Raw genomic sequence first — 20,800 nt, 5'->3', positions numbered from 1 at the left:
TCAGTAAAGAGGTTTATTTAGTATCACAGCCAAGTAAATAGTTGCACAGCCAAGTAAAGACAAGTGGTGTCCACTGTAGGAGAACTGGGTTTTCTAATTCCTACCTAATTAGGCAGTATCTTTTTTTTGTGTGTCTATATGGATGTTTATGGCCTTAAATATGGAACCTGAGATTTTTAACAACAGAGATTCCACATGATTAAGAAGAAATAGAGCCACTTTCAAATCTTCCTGTTATTTTAATTTCTGCAGCTGACATATGAAGACAATTAAGCATGGTACTCTCTGAGGGGAAAAAAAATCTTACCTCCATTGAAAGAGGCTGGACACGCCCTTGAAGACAGATGGAATGAAAATAGCACCCTACCTCCCTTAAGAACAACTGGGCGCCCTGGTCATAAATACAAAACAGATACAATTGTGTCTAAGACCGCCCCAACATTTCCTAAACTGAATCCAGTAGCTCCCAAAGCCGTGGTCGGCAAACTGCGGCTCTTGAGCCACATGTGGCTCTTTGGCCCCTTGAGTGTGGCTCTTCTACAAAATACCACGGCCTGGGCGAAACTATTTTGAAGAAGCGGCGTTAGAAGAAGTTTAAGTTTAAAAAACTTGGCTCTCTTAAGAAATTCCAACTGTTGTACTGTTGATATTTGGCTCTGTGGACTAATGAGTTTGCCGACCACTGTCCCAAAGGATCGTAGCCCTGACCTCTGAAACAATCACCTGACTCTCCTCTAGAGACGATGTTCGATGTTCGTGGGAACAAAGGGGTGTGGAGGGAAGGTTTCAATCGTTTTACCGGGTCCGCAGCGACCCCCATCTCTACTGGTGACTTCCCCGGGAAAGAGGACATCAGGAGAGAGAAAAAAGGATGGCCATTTTCCTTGTAATGTGAGCTTTTTTTGTTTTTAAGCTGTGAACTTTTTACCTTGCTTCCTTCATGCTTCCTTTGATCAATCCCTAGCGTAGAGCAGGGTTTCCCAAACTTCTCTCATGATGAGAATCACCTGGTGGAGTTGTTAAACAACAGATTCCTGAATCCCAACTAAGAAGTGCTAAACTAGAATTTTGGGGAACATATAGATAAAATTGTATACTTAAGTGCTCTACCTATATGTTCCCAAAAATTGTATACTTATCTAGTGCTCTAAGAGTATCTATATGTTCCCAAAAATCTATATGTTCCCCAAAATTCTATATGTTACCTATATGTTCCCAAAAATTCTAGTTCAGCACTTCTTAGTTGGGATTCAGGAATCTGTAGTTTAACAACTCCACCGGGTGATTCTCATCATGAGAGAAGTTTGGAGAACACTGCGGCAGAGCCCCTGCAAAGCGCGCGTGGGCTCCGCGCACCTTTGTGACCGACCCGGCGAGGGAGAGCCAGGAGCGTGCGCGCCGCGCGGAGAGGCCGGAGCGGAGCCGGCCGCCTCCCGCCCGCCCGGCATCGGCTTTCAAACCCCGGAGCCTCCCGGCCTTTGACATGCAAATGCCGTGCCGCGCGCCCGGCCAATCGCGGCGCTTCCCGGCGGATTACCTGGTGGCGGGCGCCGAGCGCGCGCGGCCCCGCCGGTGCGCCCCCGCGGGGGGAGGCGTGGCCGCCGGGCGCCCCGCACCCTCCGGTCCCGGGAGCCCGGAGCCAGGCCCCGGAGCGGCGCGCCCCGGGCCGCTGGAGCAGCCGCAGCCGCAGGAGCAGCCGCCGGAGCCCGGCGCAGAGGAGGCGTTGCGCGCGGCCGAGCTCCCATTGTTGGCGCCGCCGGAGGAGCCCGCGCCCCTCCAGCGAGCGGCGGCGGCGAGGTTTGAACTTGGCGGCGGCCCCCAGCGCAGCGGCGGTGAGTGCGGGGCGGGGGGCGCGGGCGCCCTGCTGCCTAGGAAGGAGAGAGGGAGGGAGGAGGGTGTCCCGCCGCCTCCTTTCTAAAAGGGTGTCCATGTCGGTCCCTGCGGCGATGGGAGCCCGGGTCTGGGAGGGTGGCCGCAGGGCAGCCGGCCTGGCGGGGGCAGGGGGCGCGCTCCGCTCTGAGGCCCCCCCTCCGCCCCCCAACCCCGGACTCTCTGGGCCTCGGCTTTCCATGGCGGGGGGGGGGGCGCAGAAACTGCTGCTCCAGGAAGAAAATAATTGCCGATTATTGACAGCAAGAAGACTTTTCAGGAGAAATGACCTGTGAAATGTTTTAATTTTGATCCATCGCTGCCCACGAGGGCCCCTGCGGAGTCCAGAGCGACCTAACTTTCTTCCTTGAGCCGGATCCGGTTCTGGAGGAGAGGCCCCGAATGCGCTTGGAAGGGCGTGCCTGCCTGCTCCTTCCCCCCACTTGTTGCGGATCTGAAGGCAGATTTTTTTTTTTTTTAAGAGGTGTTTTTCATGGTCATGTAGGGAAATGTAAATCGTGGAAATGAAATGGTGCCGGACACATGCTCTTTCTTCTCCGAGTTGCTGGAAGATACAAGTGGCTTGGCTGGAGGAGGAGAGCTTATAGAATTTCAGCCCATGGGGCATCCCGTGGGGATGGGGTGGGGTGGGGTGTGTCGTTCCCTTTCTCGCGTGTACTTTAGCTTTACTGGTTTTTTTTGGTTTTTTTGTCCGTTTTCGGATCGTAGTGTGGTGGTGGTGGAGGTGGTGGTGCGCTTTTGGACCGGCGGCCAATGGTTGCCCTCATGCATATAATCTCCATGGAGAGATTGCAGTGAGATAACCCGGGTGCAACAGGAAGTCCTTTCCTATTTCTAATAGGCTAGTGAAGGGATCATTTTCAATGAAAAGCATGCTGGTCAGACCAATGGCTAAAATCTTCCCCCAAATAATTTCCCCCAAGGAGTTGTTTTGCATTTTTATGAATTCTGATGGCTGTTTTGTCTTTTAATTCTGATATCTATTCTTTTTCTGGTTATAAAAGGTAGGATATACAGAAGTGAGAAAGAAGCCAAGTCATCCTTCACAGTAACATTTTATGTTCTGTTTGCGAAGGCCTCGGTTTTCACAGAAGCCCAGGCATTTGAAAACTTTGAGCTAGGGACATTTTTTTTTTTTTTTAATTGCTAATAAACCTGGCCAGGCACTAAATCTAGTCATTGACAAGGAAGTAAGCTTATACTTAAAAAAAAAAAAATGTTATAACCAACAATAACTTATTCACATGGAACAGAATTTATTGTGGCCGTTCCTCTTGAATCAACTCCCCACATCTGTTCCTGACAAATGGTTTCTGTTTGCGCAGCCTGTTTTGTAAATACATCTCTCTACCATTAAAGGCAAAGTGCCCAAGCATATACATCCCCCTTGCCAGAGCTTGTAGCGAGGCTCATAGAGTTAATATTTTTATTGGTCCCTGCATCAGAACTTCCTCACCATGTGCTTGATAAAACCCTGGAGAAGGTTACCAAGGGACGTTGTAGAGAATTCTCTTCCCTGGAGGTTTTAAGAATAGGATAAACATCCATCTGCGGAGGATGGCTTCCGTGCAGTTCTGCCCGGATCAAGCAAGACTAGGCCACCTATCAGGATCCAAATGGAGGAATTCTACACTCATTTCAGTCCTCCATGACCTGGGACCAAAGAAAACAATTGCCCCAACTCATCTGAGTCCAGGTTGAGGCAATGTCCTGTTTTGATTTGATTTATGTAAAACAAATATTCTTTTTTTTTTTTTTTTTTTTTTGTAAAAAAGTTAAAATTGCCCTTAGGACTTGTCCAGCCTTTTGTGTTTATGAATGGAGCATCCATAATGATTCCGTTACCTCCTAAGAAGGGATAGGTTCAATGCAGTGTAAGTTCTGTGATGTGAAGTAAATGAATGAATGGATTCATGGGGATTAAAAGCTCTGCCTCCATCTGGCAGGAAGGGCTGTATCATGATAAACCTCTGAGCGAAGGGTGTTGTGTATGCCCAGGACCTTACTCTGCTTTCGTCCCAATGTTCTCATTATCCTGTCTCGTCCGTTAAACCTGGAGCTATATATATATATATATATATATATATATATATATATATATATATATATATATTTTTTTTTTTTACACTAACATCTTACTTTCTCCTCAAAATGTATCCTTGACTTCTCATTTCCAACGTAGGAACCAGGTGGCACTCTTATACCAAAACCAAGTGTCTGTAACTTCGGTGGGAGGCTGTTCTCGGGCCCGGCCGTGCGGCTGGCCGTGTTGCTGGCTTCTTTCGGAAGGTCAGGGTTTCGTGGCGTGCTGCTTCCTCTGCCTCCTGTTTGCCAGAAGGATCCTGTAATTCTAACCACCGTGTGACCTCGATTGCAGCGGCACCTTCCTCCCTTTCCACAGTGTCACTTGATCGGGAGCGGCCACCCCTCTTTCTTCCTGCGGGATCACCGGGGAGGGGTTCACTCTCTAGGAAACGTCGTGTTGAAAAGAAAACGGGAAGCCACGCGTCTCCTGGCGGGACAGTGTGTCACCGGGCTGGAATGAATGAGCAGAGCCTCCATGCCACCCCCTCCAGTGGGCCGTAGTTTTCCGTGCATGCCTAGCGTGCTTCCTTTCGCTATAGTAACGCCTCAAGAGGGAACGGGAATACGGTATGAACAGTGGTCATTTCCTTTGTTCAGCAAATATTGGCTGTGTAGGAGGCAGCCCGGGAACTGGAAACGGGATCTTTGCCCTCAGGGAACGTGTTATAGAAGAGGGGAGATCAAACCCGTGAATGCACTAGGGCATGGCTGAGGGACTAGAGTACAGAGTTAAGAACTTAGATTTGTTGTAAGTTAAACAGACACCAACCCCCGTGATCCAACATTTCCACATCTAGATGTTGACCCAAGATAGCAGAATACAAAAGTGCACAAAATGACTTCTAAAGAATGTTCACCACAGCCTTATTTATAACTGTCAGCAACTGGAAACCACCCTGTGTTCATCAACAGGAGAATGGATAAACTGCGGTACATCCATACAATGGAGCACTACTCGGTAACCAAAACTCACGATAGGAACAACCACCTGGATGAATCCCAGAGCCATTGTGTTAAACTGGAAAGAATCTAGAGACAAAAGAATATAGAAGCAATTCTATTTCTGAAGTATCAGAATGGGCAAAACTGCCGAAACCGGTTTGGCTCGGTGGATAGAACATCGGCCTGCGGACTGAAGGTCCCAGGTTCGATTCCGGTCAAGAGCATGTACCTTAGTTGCGGGCACATCCCCAGTAGGAGGTGTGCAGGAGGCAGCTGATTGATGTTTCTCTCTCATCAATGTTTCTAACTCTCTATCCCTCTCCCTTCCTCTCTGTAAGAAATCAAAATATATATATTTTTTAAAAAGAATGGGCAAAACTAATCTATGACTTGCAGATGTTGGTGCTTGCCTCTGGAGAAGGGAGGATTGACTAGAAAGTGGTAAGGAGAGATTTTCTGGATCAGTGGAAATATTCTATGTCTTTTTTTTTTTTTTAAGTAATGGTTACAGAAATATCTACAATGATCAAAAGCCACTGAACCAAACACTTAAGACCTATGCATTTTGTTGTATGCAAAGCATTGGCTCAATTAGAACAACTTGGGTCCCAGAGGCAGACAAGGCTGCACATCCCATCTCTGTCTCTAGGTGAATGTTACCTTGGGCCAGTTAAATGCCTCTGAGCCTGCAGGCATTGGAGAGCAATAAATCTTCACAGGGTTATTGTGAGGATTAAGTTAGATAATGAAAGTGTTCAGCTTAGTCAGAACTCAATGAATGTCAGCTAATCATGCACCATGATAAAATATAATATGTGGTTTTGGTGTTGGTGATAAAATTAATTGTACTTTTGGTGAAAGCCTTCTTATTTAATATTATCAAGGACTTTGGAACATATTAATCAGCTAGAGGCCTGGTGCACGAACTCATGCATGGTGGGGTCCTCAGCGTGGCCCACAATTGGAGCCTATGGGGGGGCTGGCCAGCAGCGGGAGGTTGGCCGGCAGGGCTGCGGGGGAAGGGGCCCTGGGAGATTGGCTGTGGGAGCCTACTGACCCCTGGTGGTCAGTGCGCATCATAGCGACTGGTCAACCAGTCGTTCCAGTTCTGGTTGTAACAGTTGATTAGCCTGAGCATTATGTGTATCTTCTTTTTAATGGGTCCTTTTTTTTAAGGTTGTAGGGAATTTAAATTTACAGTTCTTTTTTTAAAAAATATATTTTTCTGATTTTCTTTTTACAGAGAGGAAGAGAGAGGGATAGAGAGTTAGAAACATCGATGAGAGAGAAACATCAATCAGCTGCCTCCTGCACACCCCCAACCGGCGGTGTGCTGGCAACCAAGGTACATCCCTTTGACTGGAATCGAACCCGGGAACTTTCAGTCTGCAGGCCGACGCTCTATCCACCTAGCCAAACCGGTTTTGGCTAAATTTATAGTTCTTGCCTACCTGGTCAAAATACCACTGGGGCTTTGCTTTGCCAGCACCAGTAAATCCCAAAGAGAAAAAATACCCACCAGGCAAACCCCTCTGTTTTTGACGACTGATTTGAGGATACTAGTTGAAGCTGAACTCCCAAACTAGGCTCACATCGTCCTCTGGGAACCTAGGTGAAAGGGTTACATATTATATTTTCTTCCAAATGCGGAAAACAATTCTTGATCTCTGTATCAAACCAATATTGTGCTTTTTAAACATAATAATATTTTTTTTATAATTATACAACTTGAATTTTCAGCAAAATACTTTGGACAGAGTGATAAGTAAAATACAGGAGTTTACTTAATCTATTAAGCTTCCTTCCCCAACCCCCAACCCCCCAAATATTTTATTGACTTCAGGAGGAAGGGAAATGGAGAGAGAGATAGAAAGATTAATGATTAGGGAGAATCATTGATCAGCTGCCTCTTGCACACCCCACACTGGGGATGAAGCCAGCAGCCCGGGCGTGTGCCCTGACTGAGCATCGCACCATCACCTCCTGATTCATAGGTCGGCACCCAACCATTGAGCCACACCAGCTGGTCAAGCTTCAGTTATTCAGTTCAGCAGAGTGTTTGCCCAAGATGTTTCCTATCCTTTGCCAGCTCCAGCAGAGGCATTTTGTTGTTGGGTTGGTTTGATTCATTCAGTAAACATAAACCATGTAGTAGAACATTTTATTAGCCTCTGGGATTCAGTGGTGAATGGGAAGGCATTTTACACTCAAGGGTTCATAGACACCCTGATTTAGTATAAAGGTGTATCCATTTCTCTGGAAATATTTGTCAGGGCAGAGGGTTGTCTCCCCCCGCCTCCCCCCCCAAATCCTCTCACCCCTCCCTCCTCTGCCCCGTCTTTTTTTTTAAAGCCTCTTGCTTATTGTGGAAGTCTTAAAATCCTGGTTCTTTTTCATTGATACTATTCTCTTAAACATCAGAGCCTTTTCTAATGTTTTCTCTTTGTTATTCATTTCTAAAAATAACAACAGCCACAACAAAATGACCTTATGTACAAAGGCAATTCAGTGTCCTGGGAAGGTCTTGGGCTGGGGAGCCAGGATGACTTAGGTTAGTTAGCATCTGAGTTCCACCTCCTACTAGCAATTTTAGGTTAAGTTCTTAAATGCCTTAAAAATCCGAGTTTCCTCGTCTGCAAAACGGTGATAAAAAATACCTTCACGGAAATACTAATACTTATCAGATTAAGGCTGTTATAAGGATTAAGGGACAAAATACATGTAAAGACAACTAGCTAATTAGCACCTGGCGGGTGTTAACTTCCAGTGTGTATTGAGTATTTGCTGAGAGTGGAGCCGCTGTCTGGAACTTGTTTGGTCCTCACCCTCCTCTGAGGTGGGCACTATTCTTATCTGCTTTTAAAGGTGAGGAAACCAACACCGCTGAGGTGAGGCGCGGAGGTGCCAGGATTGGCACCTAACGAGACCTTGCCTCTCACCTGAGGAGGTTCATAACCGATGTCAGTTTTCTCCCTAGGTAAATTTTTTTTTTTTTTTTATTGAATTGCTGCAAGGAGAAAAGAGCATGGACAAGTGCCCTCCCCTCCTTTGTGGGCTGCCTGCGAGTGAACGTGGGTGGTGGAGGCATGGATGGCGCCTGAGTGTGTTGTTAAATGGCTGTGGGTCCTCCTAGTACCTATCTGCTCGGGGGTGGGGAGACGCATGTGTGCAGGAGAGGTGCTAACGAACTTGTCACATTCTTCCCCCAACCCTCAAAACTCCGCCTGCCACTCACTCACTCTGACATTCTTCACCCCACCCTGCCCCAGGACTCCAACTGAGAAGTCAATTGGTGCCGAAACCGGTTTGGCTCAGTGGGTAGAGCATCAGCCTGCCTACTGAAAGGTCCCAGGTTGGATTCCAGTCAAGGGCACATACCTTGGTTGCGGGCACATCCCCAGTAGGGGGTGTGCAAGAGGCAGCTGATTCATGATTCTCTCATCGATGTTTCTTACTCTCTATCCCTCTCCCTTTCTCTCTATAAAAAATCTATAAAATATATATTTTTTAAAAGTAGTCAATTGGTGAACAAAAATGTGGAGAACCAGATGGCCTCTTAAGATTGGCCTAGACTTTGGGAAGCCCGTTTAGGGACTGACATAGGTGCCGTGTTATCTTGGTTTCCACCAGGAAGCCGGGGTGAGGATGTGTCCCGGAGCCCTGGCAGTCAGAGGCAAAGGAAACGGTTGATCCAGGATTTTCCCTGTTTCCACTGGTATTGTTATCTCAACTCCCAGATCCTGTTGAAACCTGAGCTAGAAAACTTTTAAGTAAAAAATATAAATCCCAGCCCTAGCCTGTTTGGCTCAGTGGATAGGGCATCGGCCCTCCGACGGAAAGGTCCTGGGTTCGATTTCATTCAGGGGCACACGCCTCAGTTTTGGGCCAATAGATTTTCCCTGTCTGTCTCCCCCCTTTCCCCCCCTAAAAATCAATGGAAAGAATATCCTTGGGTGGAGATTAACAAAATAAATAAAAATGAAAAATAAATCCTAGGTGGTAGGTTGGGAACTCTGTTGGTGTGATGAAGACATAAGAAGTCACATTGGCCAATTTATTAAAATAATGTGTAGATCCCGGGGGTGGGGGGAGGGGAATGTGGCTAATTACACAGACATGATCTCTTATTTATTTATTTATTTTACTCTTTTTAAAAATATATATTTCATTGATTTTTTTACAGAGAGGAAGGGAGAGGGATAGACCAGCTGTCTCTTGCACGCTCCCTACTGGGGATGTGCCCGCAACAAGGTACATGCCCTTGACTGGAATCGAACCCGGGACCCTTCAGTCCCCAAGCCGACGCTCTATCCACTGAGCCAAACTGATTTCGGCTGATTTCCTATTTAGATCTGAGCCGTTTCACTGGGCCCCACTAAGATGCTCTGTACCAGCGTACTGGACACCCGGCCTCTCCTTCCGTGCGGCTAAACAGCCCGTCTCAGGATCCTCTCCTCAGCCACTGAGGGGGCAGGTCTGTTTGCAGACCCTTCAGAGAAGCCCCCCAGCGTGCAAGGCGGTGCTGTCGGAGGCGATGGGCTGAGCGAAGCTAGAGGTAAAAGGGGGTGGGGGCGCTTACTGGACACCCCAGCCTCTCCTTGCCGCCCTGCGTTTGAAGGAGCGTGACTGTGTGTATTTGAAGTTCTGTCCACCCAAGTGAGCCCCGTTATCTCAGGGCAAAATTACCGGCAGACAAGTTTCTTCTGGAGCTCCGCTCGCTGAAGGAGGAAAAGAAAGCTGGAGGAAGAACCTAGAAAGATCTCGGTCTCTGGCCTTTCGAGGCTGCTTCGCTGTGTGTAGGCTCCATCCACTTGTCTCCTATCTGGACTCAGCATCGACGTGCGCGGCTAACGTTGGGAGTATGGCAGGACTGTCCCTGGAAATCCCTGTCTGCCTCCCTGTGGCCTCCAGCCTCCTTCCTCAACTTTAAGCTCTTTGTGATGGTTTCCATGGTTACCTCTTCACCACTAGCAGCTGGAATGCCACAGTGAGAGGAGACTGCCTCCCCTGCTGAGCGGGGGCTGGCCGGGCTGAAGGCCACTGATCTGCAGCTGGATCTGCAGCTGGATGTGTGACTCGGGGTCACAGCCCACTGCCTTCGCTTTGTCCTGGATTCTGTGCCGTTCTCATGCGTGGCGTGTGGGGTTGTAGTGGAAGGCGGGGACAAGAGGTGACGTGCAGCTCACAGAGTATTTCCTGCCTAGGCTGGCCTGGTCTGGCTTGGCCTGGCCCCCCAGGACCTGCCAAACTCCTGCCTCATGCCCAGCCCTCTGTGTTAGTGCCTGGTGCAGGGGGAAGGACCTGCTCTGCCCTGTCAGATAAAACCTCTCTACCTGCTCCCAATACCATCTGGGCTTCTGCTCCCAATACCATCTGTCTGTGGGTTAGTGAACATTAACAAGGCCAGGCTCCAGTCTGGAGGGAAGTGGGTGTCAAAAGGAGGCCCTGGGAACTGGGGGGTTTGCATGGGGATTTGAGGCTCAAAATGAAAACACAACTAGCCAAGGGTTTGTCTTGACTCTGTCTCCTGAGATACGGCTAGAGGCTTAAATTCCTTCTCACGTGCAGTCCAACTGGCCCCAGAGTTAACACGGGCATTCTAACTACAGGTGGAAATTAAGCAGCCGGGTAGTGAGGGCAAGAGGTAGTAGACAGCACCACAAATCATCACTCCCTGAGGAAGACCGCTGAGTGAATTGCTGTGCTCTTCCTGGGACAAGGCGACTCACTCTGTTTTCTTTCCTTTTTTTTTTTCTTTTAAAAAAAATATATTTTATTGATATTTTTACAGAGAGGAAGGGAGAGGGATAGAGAGCTAGAAACATCGATGAGAGAGAAACATCGACCAGCTGCCTCCTGCACACCCTCTACCAGGGATGTGCCCGCAACCAATGCACATGCCCTTGACCGGAATCGAACCTGGGACCTTTCAGTCCGCAGACCGACGCTCTATTCCCTGAGACAAACCGGTTTCGGCACTAACTCTGTTTTCTAAAGATGGTCCAGCCCTACAAACACCTCACTAAGCCCTTAGCTGATGTGATGTTCACCATTTGGAGGACGGGTCCTGGCTTTACCGCTTCCTTTGTGATCTTAAGCAACTTGTTTATATTATCTGTGCCTCGGTTTCCATTCCTGTGAGAGGGAGACAGTACTTCGTAGGGTTGTTATGAGGATTTAAATGGTTAGGTAAAAACACTGTGTAAATTGTAAAGCTCAACGCAGATGCCAAATTTGTAATAATTTTAAATGACGTTTTGTGAATGCCACGCTAAAGACACAGATTTTTGTCAGTCTCACTTTCGTATTCAGAATTCCTCTGGGGAGGATAAGGTAGTGTTGGGATGAGTAAGGACCTACAGGATTAAAACAAAACAAACAAACAAGCAAACAAAAAAACACCACAGAACTCTAGACTGTATTACACTAACCCTGTAGTAACAAAAGGAAAGGAAAACGAAGGAGATATGTAAAAATTCAGTCCGTGGAACCGTAGTTGCAAGCACCTTGGAAAGGTACATTGTAAACCTCCAACAATTAACTTTTTCACAAATGGGCTGCGTTTCGGTACCTTGCCCTCCATTTAAACTGTGCTCCCAAAGAATATAAAGCAGCGCCCGGGGGAGAGCTTGGGAGACGGAGAGAGTCCTGCTTCGGGTGACAGCAAAGGTTGGGAACATTTAGGTGTGAGACTTGGAGGCATTTAAATAGCCTGGAATGCCTATTATCTACCCTAAAAAGCGGAACGAATCTTGCATCTTGTGGACACCAATGCGGCTGGCACGAGCTTTTCTAAAAAAAATGCGGGTGAGCGTCTTTCTAAGACCCAGTAATCCTCTTGGGCAAAGTGAGGATTAAGGTCTCCCTCACCACCAGGGGGTGAGCTCAGTTTTGCTAAGATTCCTCAGCCGATGCCACATTGACCAGTAGCTAGGGACCTACTTTCTCCGTGAGTGACAGCCTCCGTTTACATTGTTAATGTCCGCCCCTCTTCTCTGGGCATTCCAGGACAGGAGCAACTCATTTGCAAGCAGAAATGCGAGAGAGAAATGCTGGCTCCCACAGGCCACCAGCAGTTTCCCCTTTTTAAGAAATAAAAGGGCCCATCGTTACACCACCATCCTGGCACACCCACTAGGCGACTTCCCTATCCGCCTCTTTCAGATCGGCCACGTGGGTTGAATGATATTGGCTCCGGTCTTCCAGTGGTTCTCTCAGGCCTCCTATCGACTGGCAGCCTCACCAATAACACAGACAGCCCATTACACATGTTACCTGTTATATGTGGTACTGAATATGTATTACAATAAAGTAAGCTGGAGAAAAAAAAATGTAATTAAGAAAATCCTAAGAAAGAGAAAATACATTTATTGAAAAACTCTGCACATAAGTATACAGTTCAAACCTGTGTTCAAGGGTCAACTGAAGTGTATAGTCCTTAGGGTCACTGGGTTTGCCAACGGCCAGGTCTGGATTCCAGTTCTTGTTCCACTAGAGTTTGCACAGTTTCCTCTGCTTCTGAGCCTCAGTTTCCTTGTTTGTAAATTAGGGATGGGATGGCATCAAAGTGCCTACCTGAGAGATTGGTTGTGGAGATTACAATAAACTGTGGAGGTGGTAATTTAGCACCTGGCCTGGCTCAGAGCTCTCCATAAGCTAATTACACCCTCTGGGACGGCTGCTTTGATGCCTGCCCTCCGTGAGGCACGTGATAGGAGGGAAATTAACCTACTTACAACGTAAGAAAGTAGATGGAAAGGAGCTGAGTAGACTCTTCTTGTCTTAGGTGCTCTCTGTCTCCCTAGTAGTTATGATTTGTAATTATATATTTATACCGTTATTTTGCCCGTGCTCCCCATAAATTTGTAATGTTATAGAGGGAGGGGCTGTATCTGTGTTGCCACTGTTACAAGCCCAAGGCCTAATCTATTGTGTGGTTCATGGCTGACCCGTAATGATTGCTGGCTGAGTGAATGGATGATTGAGCTGGGTATAGAAGTCGGCTCTGAGCATGAAACATGCACTGTATCGTTTCAGCAGTGTGAGCGAGCAGTGTTAAGTTCTGAGTCAAGAGCAGGAAAACAGTCTGGGTATCAGTTGGGGGTGAAGGGGACCCTCGAAAACTTGCCTCATTTTTTTCTCTAGGTCAAGGGGGTTACGAGAGAGGTCCCACCTAAATCTCAGTAACTCCTCTTTCTTTGGAAGAAGCTTTCCTTTAAAGAAGCTTTTGGTATTAAATGTTTGCTATCTGAATCGATGGACTTTCAGGCTTGGAGAATCCAGAGTTAGGGACCCTGGCTTCACATGCCCGCTCTGGCACTTATACATCCCGACCTCAAACAGGTAACCGTCCCAATCTGGGGTTGTCTACATCTGCTGAATGGGAGCAGATAACACCTGCTCTGCTTGCCCTTCAGGATTATTAGGGCCAAATGCATCATACACAAAAGGTGCTTTCATGCTGTCATGTCTGATATTAAAACGAGGAATCGTAATGGTTCACTGGGAACGCGAGGCAGGAGCGAGAGCAGAAAGGCAGGGGCTGGCTTTTCTCAAGGAGGTTTTGTCTCCCTCTGCTAATACCGATTTCTGAGAAATCCCATTTCCTCTCCAATGAGTGAAGACGCTCCCAAAGTGAATCAGTGTTTGCAGAAACGACCAGAGTAAATCCTGCCTCCGCGTGAAGTCTTCCCGCTCCTCCAATTGGCTCCTGGGATACATACATCCACTTCCGTTTCCCGACCAAGACTTTCCTTTAAAAATATGGAGAAATTAGACTCCCAGGCTCATCTACTTGGGTGTGTGTGTGTGGGGGGGTTTAAAGCTAATTTACTTTTTCTGATAGTTAAAATGATAAATGTTCATTGGAAACAATTTGTAAGATACAGAAAAAGAGAAGAAAAATATCACCCATACTCTTAAGACCCCGTAGTAACATTTTGGCATGTTTGCTGGTCTTCTGTCTTCGTGCATATCTTCTTGTTTCACATGAGGAGCAAAAGGGAGATGTGGAAGCAGTGACAGGCACGCGTGGCGTGGCCTGTGGCTGATGGCTAAGAAGGAAAGCGTTCAAATCCTCCTCCTCCTCCTCGGAGGCTTGTAATGAGGGTGGAGCGAGGAGGGCCTGGCCCATGGCCATACTTCCACTTTTACTTCATTTCACTTTCTTTGTCTGTAATATGAGGACCATCACTCCCCTAGATGATAGGAATAGTAACTGAATAACTCTTAGAAGCTCAGTTATCTGGTACATACATGTGCCTAGTAAGTGTGAGTTTCTTTTCTGTTGGTAAGAAGTTGTCATTTCTTGCGAGGCACTCAGCGCTTTACGCATATCAATTCACTGAAGCCTCACACTGCCCTTTGGTGCAGGTGCCCTGGTCCTGTTTCATGGAGAAGGAACAGGTTAAGCAGCCTGCCCAAGGTCAAACACCCGCTGGGTGCTAGAGCCTGAACAGGAGATAAGCAGCGGCTCCAGAATCCATGTTGCTCACACACATCATGCAGCCTGCCACTAATGACTGCCACTGATGTACAGTCAGGCCCTGAGTGTTTCACAGGGTATCAAACCCTTCCAGTGGGGGAGTTATCATCAGTTTAACTATAAGGTCTTGCATGAGGGCCCTTAGGCTAAAACTCATTAGTCACCAGAGCCAAATCAATTTGTTTTGAGAGCCAAATTTTTTAAACTTCTTCTAAGGACATTTCTTCAAAATAGACTCGCCAGGCCGTGGTATTTTGTGCAAGAGCCACACTCAAGGGGCCAAAGAGCCACATGTGGCTTGTGAGCCACAGTTTGTGGACCCCAGGGCTAAGGTGACACAGACTTCAGTAGGTGGGAGGATTGAAGCCTAAAGTAAATCTGAGCAGATTAAATATATATTAGGTTATACTTTTGTTTATTTTTCCACACCCACCCCTTTCCAGTCTTTGTGCAAGGCTGACACGGAAATCGTTGGCTAAGATCTGGCGATAGTTAAGCTTATGGTTTCAGGGGAAAAATCAGAAATATGCTGAAGGCCAGTGGAATAAATCACACATGCGGATTCATCTGAGTGGTTTCAGGGGAAATCAAGTGAGAAAGAGCAGCAGCGAGAGAGACAGGAGGTACAGATGGACGTGGATCTGAGACACAGGCTGACGGGTTAAGTATGACCCTCCTGTAACAACCAAGCTGCCAGACCAGAGTGGGGGAGCCGAAGACAGAGAGGTTTTGTTATGCCTGTGATGAGAGCACCAGATAGGATACAGGCCTGAGGGGACACAGAACAAGCTCCTCGATGGTCAATAATGATTAAACAGAAAGAAAAAAAAGGAGACTAATGAAGGGACAGTGACCCAGAGGTTATGTCTGAATATATGGGTCCCAAAAGGTCAGCAACAGGAACAAGGGGATTTTAAAGGCAGAGCAATTTATTTGATAAATGCTCAGCCACCAGAAAATGAAGAACAGCTGTGTTAACCTAAGAACAGAAATCTATACCCACCAGTATCATTTCTTAAAAACATCTTGCAGACACATTCAAGACGCCGGGAGTGTGGACCTTCTGCACTGTAGGAGGCCGAGGGGACCGGTGCTGGGAGCTTATGGCGATGCCACTAGAGGCAGGATAGAGAGATGACAGTCAGTCCCGCTTCATGCACGATGGACGTGGAGCAGGATACAAAAAAAAGACATGTGGGAAACCAAGAACATGACTTAAAATAGAGCAAATTATGAAAATGAGTACACAGACACACCCAGCATCAATCCAAAGGAATGTCTCCAAAAGGCTCCCCTGGCCTGCACCCGGAGCCAAGGATGTCCAGACCGCAGACGTGAAGGGCAGCTGTGGATAAGCCAGGAGAGGGGGTACCTTCCAGGAATCGGGAAGTAGCCCCATAAGGTGGAGGTTTGTTTCTGTATTTTTTCACTTTGAAGCTGTTTCATTCATTCTACAATTTTTTTATTTTTTTATTTTTTTTGATGATTGGGGTTTTGTTTTTTGTTTGTTTGTTTTTTGGTTTGTTTTTTTTTTGGTGGATTTTGTCTTTTTGTGTGTGTGGTGTTTTTTTTTTCTTCTGGTTTTGTGGGTTTTTTAATTTGTTTTTAGTATCTTTAACCATTTGTACAGCATAAGCGTCTGTAGACACAAGTGGTGGGCCTTTTTTAATTAAGTTCAAAACATCGTGGCAGTTAACTGGTCAAGTAAAACACTGTTAGCTCTGAGTATCTTTTAAGTAAAAATAAGCTCATTTGGTAACATGTTTAATGAATGGCTCCGTCATCACCCTTCTCTACCTATTCTGTCCAAATCTGGGTTCGTGGTTCAGAATTGGTGACATAAAGTGAAACATACTAAACTGGGAAGAAGAAGCGTGAGTGGCTGCCAGTGGTTTTCACGGTGAGGACGATTCCACGTGCGGTTTGGCCAGGATATATACCACCTCCCGGTGTCTCCGTTTGTTCACCTGGAACATGGGGCTAAAACATTAGTTCTTGTCTTCTGGAAAAGTTAGGAGAATAGCTCTCGACACAGGGGAAGGTACACCCAGCTTTAAAAGCAAAGGCTTGACTAATCTGCCCCAGTCACGGGGTGCCCTGGTGGCACCATTTCCTGATGAGATCCAAGCGTGGCAGCCGTGGCCGGTTCCAGTCTGTCCTGGGGCAGGCAGCACAGGAACCACAGGTGGGTAGAAAAACATGTGACTTTGGAGACAGCCCCAGCTCCATAGACAGATACAGCAACTGGCCAGGAGAGGGAAGGGCCAAGTGAGGATCCCAACACGGGGGTCATTGGGCCAAAAGGCTTCCCGCCACTGATCCCGGACTGTTTTCCACCTGGATGGACGATGGAATGTCAAAGCCAGAAATCCTAGCTCTGGTGGGAGAAGGCATGTGCAGAAGGAGGTGACGGTGCGCAGGTGCCATGAAGGTAAAGAGGAACCTGCGCCTAGGAATGGGACTCCTCGCCGACTCCCCGGTCATCTCTCCCCACATCTTGAAATGTCAAGAAATCAATACCTTTCAGGGATCCACCCCCTCAGCCAAGGCCTGTCTGTTAGCACCTCTCAGATGCCTGCTTTCATGGTCTGTGCGGGACAAACCAGTCCACTCTCAGAGGCTTAGACCTCCGAGGACAGGCGCTGGAAGCATGCCGGTACCCAGACAGGTGGAATGTGGCAAACCCCCTTCAGAGCCCGGTGCTGGGGGCCGTCGGATCAGGGGAGGCCTTGGGGGTGGGGGGTGGGGGCGTTTGGAAATTCCACAGCCAAGAAATGTGCCCGTTCCCATGGCACAGTGCGTTGGCCACATGGGGCTTAACATTTTTCTCTGACTCCCTGGGAGTGAGGAGGAACAAGTTCCGGGGATGGTGTTAGGGACCGGGTTGGGCGGGGAGGGGCATTTAAATGGACACACACACACACACACACACACACGCACACGCCGAAACCGGTTTGGCTCAGCGGATAGAGCGTCGGCCTGCGGACTGAAGGGTCCCGGGTTTGATTCCGGTCAAGGGCATGTACCTTGGTCACAGGCACATCCCCAGTGGGGGGTGTGCAAGGGTCAGCTGATCGATGATTCTCTCTCATCGATGTTTCTAACTCTCTATCCCTCTCTCTTCCTCTCTGTAAAAAATCAATAAAATATATTTTAAAAATTAAAAAAAATAAATGGACACATACCAGGCTTGCCTGCAGGGCAGTGGAATCCAAACTATCTGAACTAGCTGGGGCTCGGGGGCTGGCATGTGCTGGGAGCTGCCCCCCTCCGAACAGAGAAGGGCTGCCCTGCAGGCAGATGTTCTCCTAGAGGTGAGGCAGCGGGCGGGGTCTCAGGAAACCCCGTCTGACCGTGGGCTTCTGTGAGTCCCATTTTTCACTTACCCATGGATGCTGAATTATAGGGGAGTTCATCCTAGCGATTGTGTCTTTCGTCCCCCTTGGCTGGAAAACCTGTTATTCTGAGGTTGGCAGTGCTCTACAGTGCTTTATAGAAACATAGACCTGGATTCACCTGCTTTTGGGCAGAGAACGTCCGTGACCTCCTGCTTATAGCTTTCCTCTTAGCTCTGTTGTTTTGCTCTCACTCCAGGGTTGATGTTCACGCGTGCTTCTTGTTAGATTCACGTGTGCCCTTGCCACGAACACCATCACGCTCACCTTCCTGTTCCCTGTGTGTGTTGTTTTTTTTTGCAGAGATGTGTGTGCAGCACCGGGTCCTGCAGATACCGGCACCTCTGACTCCCCCAGCCCGGAGCCCCTCACCGCGGACCCCCAGCACAGGAAGGCGGCATGGTCAGGAGGAGCTAAGCTTCGGCTGAAGCACAGGTAGGAGGCGCAGAGGTTCAGAAAGGGGGCTGGGAGAGGGAGTGGGGGCAAGGCTGGTGAAAATACAGGCTTGTGAGAGGGGCAAGGAGGGGCCGAACAAAACTAGCCAGAAGCTCACAGGTCAGAGGATAACTTAATGGCAGTTTTCAAATTAGGTTCTAGAGAGCCCCAAACCCCTGGGACGTAATCCAGGGTCCCTCCAGTGATATGATTCAAAAACTTTTAAAAATATATATCCGCCACTGTTTTTAAAACTATCATGAAAACCACTCAAAGTAATATATACCAACATCTTATACTTAGGAAATGACACCGTGTGCCAAATTGTGCAGCCATTTGCGCTGATGTTCACGTAAAACTCTTCTTGTCTCTAATTGAAGAATGTCCCAAAATTACCAAATTAGCCTAATAAAAAATTTGCGGCTTCTTATTCGTGCTTCTACGTGGTAGGTGGTGTGTGCTGGGACTTTGCACATCGCATTCAGTTCTCACACCGGTCCTGTGAGGTTTGCACTAGGATTCTACTACCCTGTTTCCCCGAAAATAAGACAGTGTCTTATATTAATTTTTGCTCCCAAAGATATGCTAGGTCTTATTTTCAGGGGATGTCTTATTTTTCCATGAAGAAGAATACGGTACACATTTATTGTTAAATGAAAATAAAGGAAATTTATTACCTGTATATGATACGGTAGTTGTCAACACAAACCAGACAAACTGTGAATCCTACAGTATCAAGAATTTACTCATTTATTCAATGACAATCATGTCATCATCTTCTGGAACATCATCATAACAACCCAATTCCTGAATTTCCTGGTGAATTTCTTGTGACTCCATTTCTTTCAGAATCAGTGGACCAAATCTCTCATGTTTAGCAATAGCACTGTCTTTAAACGAGTACTTCTTGCCAAGGTAGCCTGCTCGCAGTGCATTTGCAATGCAACTGTCAGTGATTTTCTCCCATGAATTCTTCACCCACGTCACAACTTCTTGCAGTTTAGGTTTCACAAAGTTTCTGAGACAGCCTAGGGGAGCCTTATTTTCGGGGGTGGGGGGGTGGGGATGCCTTATATTTCACTCAGAAGGAAACCTGTAAGTAGGTCTTACTTTCGGAGGATATCTTATTTTCGGGGAAACATGGTAGAAGGCGGTGGGTTCAAACTCACACCGTTTGGCCAGGCTCATCGCCACTAATTCTTTATGGCCCCAACAACCTGCAGAGCAGACCCAACTTCCTAGGACAGCCATGGCAATTCAACGAGATAAGGTACTCAAAGCACCGAGCCCAGAGCCTGCTCATAGGAAATGAGAACAAATGTTAGGTAAAACGAATGTCAGGTGGTAGTGTAATATGGTTATCTTACTGTGTAACTGCAGGTGCCTGATTAAGCTCTCACAGCTTCCAGTCTGCAGAATGAGTTTAATCCTAATCATAGCGTTGCTGAAAGGACTGAAAGTGCTAATACGCATGAAGCACTTCCGGCGGTGCCCAGTACGGCATCGCACTCTACCAGTGCTGCTGTTGGTGTCAAGTACCCCGATGTCAGCTGGGGATTCTCCTGTAGACACGTGAATTTGCATTATAAACATGTAAACGTTGTGTTTGATTCTCGTGTTTCTTCGTGTTCCTCTAATCTATAATTTCTTCTCCCTTCCTCCTTGGTTAAGCATTTACCCATACGTGGTGTCGTGCTTTGTGCTCCATCCAGTCAATCAAGACAAACGGATGATGGAAACGGATGATAGAAACTCAGGGCTTGACTCCTTTTTTTTTTTTTTTTTTTTAAGTATATTTTATTGATTTTTTTTTACAGGAAGGGAGAGGGATAGAGAGTAAGAAACATCGATGAGAGAGAAACATTGATCAGCTGCCTCCTGCACACCCCCTACCGGGGATGTGCCCGCAACCAAGGTACATGCCCTTGACCGGAATCGAACCTGGGACCTTTCAGTCTGCAGGCCGATGCTCTGTCCACTGAGCCAAACCGGTTTCGGCCAGGGCTTGACTCCTAATTCACTCTCAGTGAGCAGCCAGGTTAGTTCAGCCGGCACTTTGCCCTTCCCTTGGCCATGAGTCCGCCTCCCCGATGATACTGCCTTTGTGTTCTCAGGACTGAGGCTTAGGAGGCCTTGGGGGACCCCTGCTTTAGTAGTCTCCCAAACTGTGGGAAGCTTAAAGCAATTAACTCCCTTTTGCAGACAGGGGCATTTTTGCATGTGGAGGAGGAGGTTGTGGGTTTAGCCGTCAACATCATTCAAGGAATCGTCCTGATTTCAGTTTGATGAATTTTTATCAGCAGATGATTTTCCTTGCTTCCCTCCTCTTCCTGCCCGCAAAACAGAATTCTGGCATTTCTAAGCTCATGCTGAGAGGCTGGTTCTTCTCAGGAGACATTGCTCAGCCATGCCCTGCTGAGCTGCTCCCCATCTGTCCTCCCTCTTCCAGAGGAGGCATTGAACTCTAATTGGCCGGTGTACAGAGGTGACTGGGCGTGAGGTCCCTCCCGCTGGCACTAGGCTTGGCGAGTTCAGGGCGGTTCAGGCTGTCGGGGAGGAGCAGAGAGCG

General features: G+C 47.6%; 1 protein-coding gene across 5 annotated transcripts in view; it reads left to right on the top strand.

Moving 5' to 3' along the window:
* SHROOM3 (shroom family member 3) overlaps positions 1 to 20,800 on the top strand; it is a 279,696-nt gene that overhangs the window by 200,921 nt on the left and 57,975 nt on the right. For 4 of the 5 annotated variants that reach the window (XM_084880504.1, XM_084880505.1, XM_084880503.1 and 1 more), the window contains one exon: positions 18,100 to 18,231. In XM_084880504.1, the coding sequence (XP_084736630.1) occupies positions 18,100 to 18,231 (132 nt within the window). Of the gene's footprint in view, positions 1 to 1,416; positions 1,833 to 18,099; positions 18,232 to 20,800 lie in introns of those variants that run through there. The other variant, XM_084880506.1, reaches the window with a different exon arrangement.

This window comes from Pipistrellus hanaki (assembly GCF_964339955.1).
Source record: "Pipistrellus hanaki genome assembly, chromosome: 1".
In the NCBI taxonomy this organism is placed as follows: domain Eukaryota; kingdom Metazoa; phylum Chordata; class Mammalia; order Chiroptera; family Vespertilionidae; genus Pipistrellus; species Pipistrellus hanaki.
Note: the sequence above shows the minus strand (reverse complement) of the source record. Positions and strands in the feature narration are given on the sequence as shown.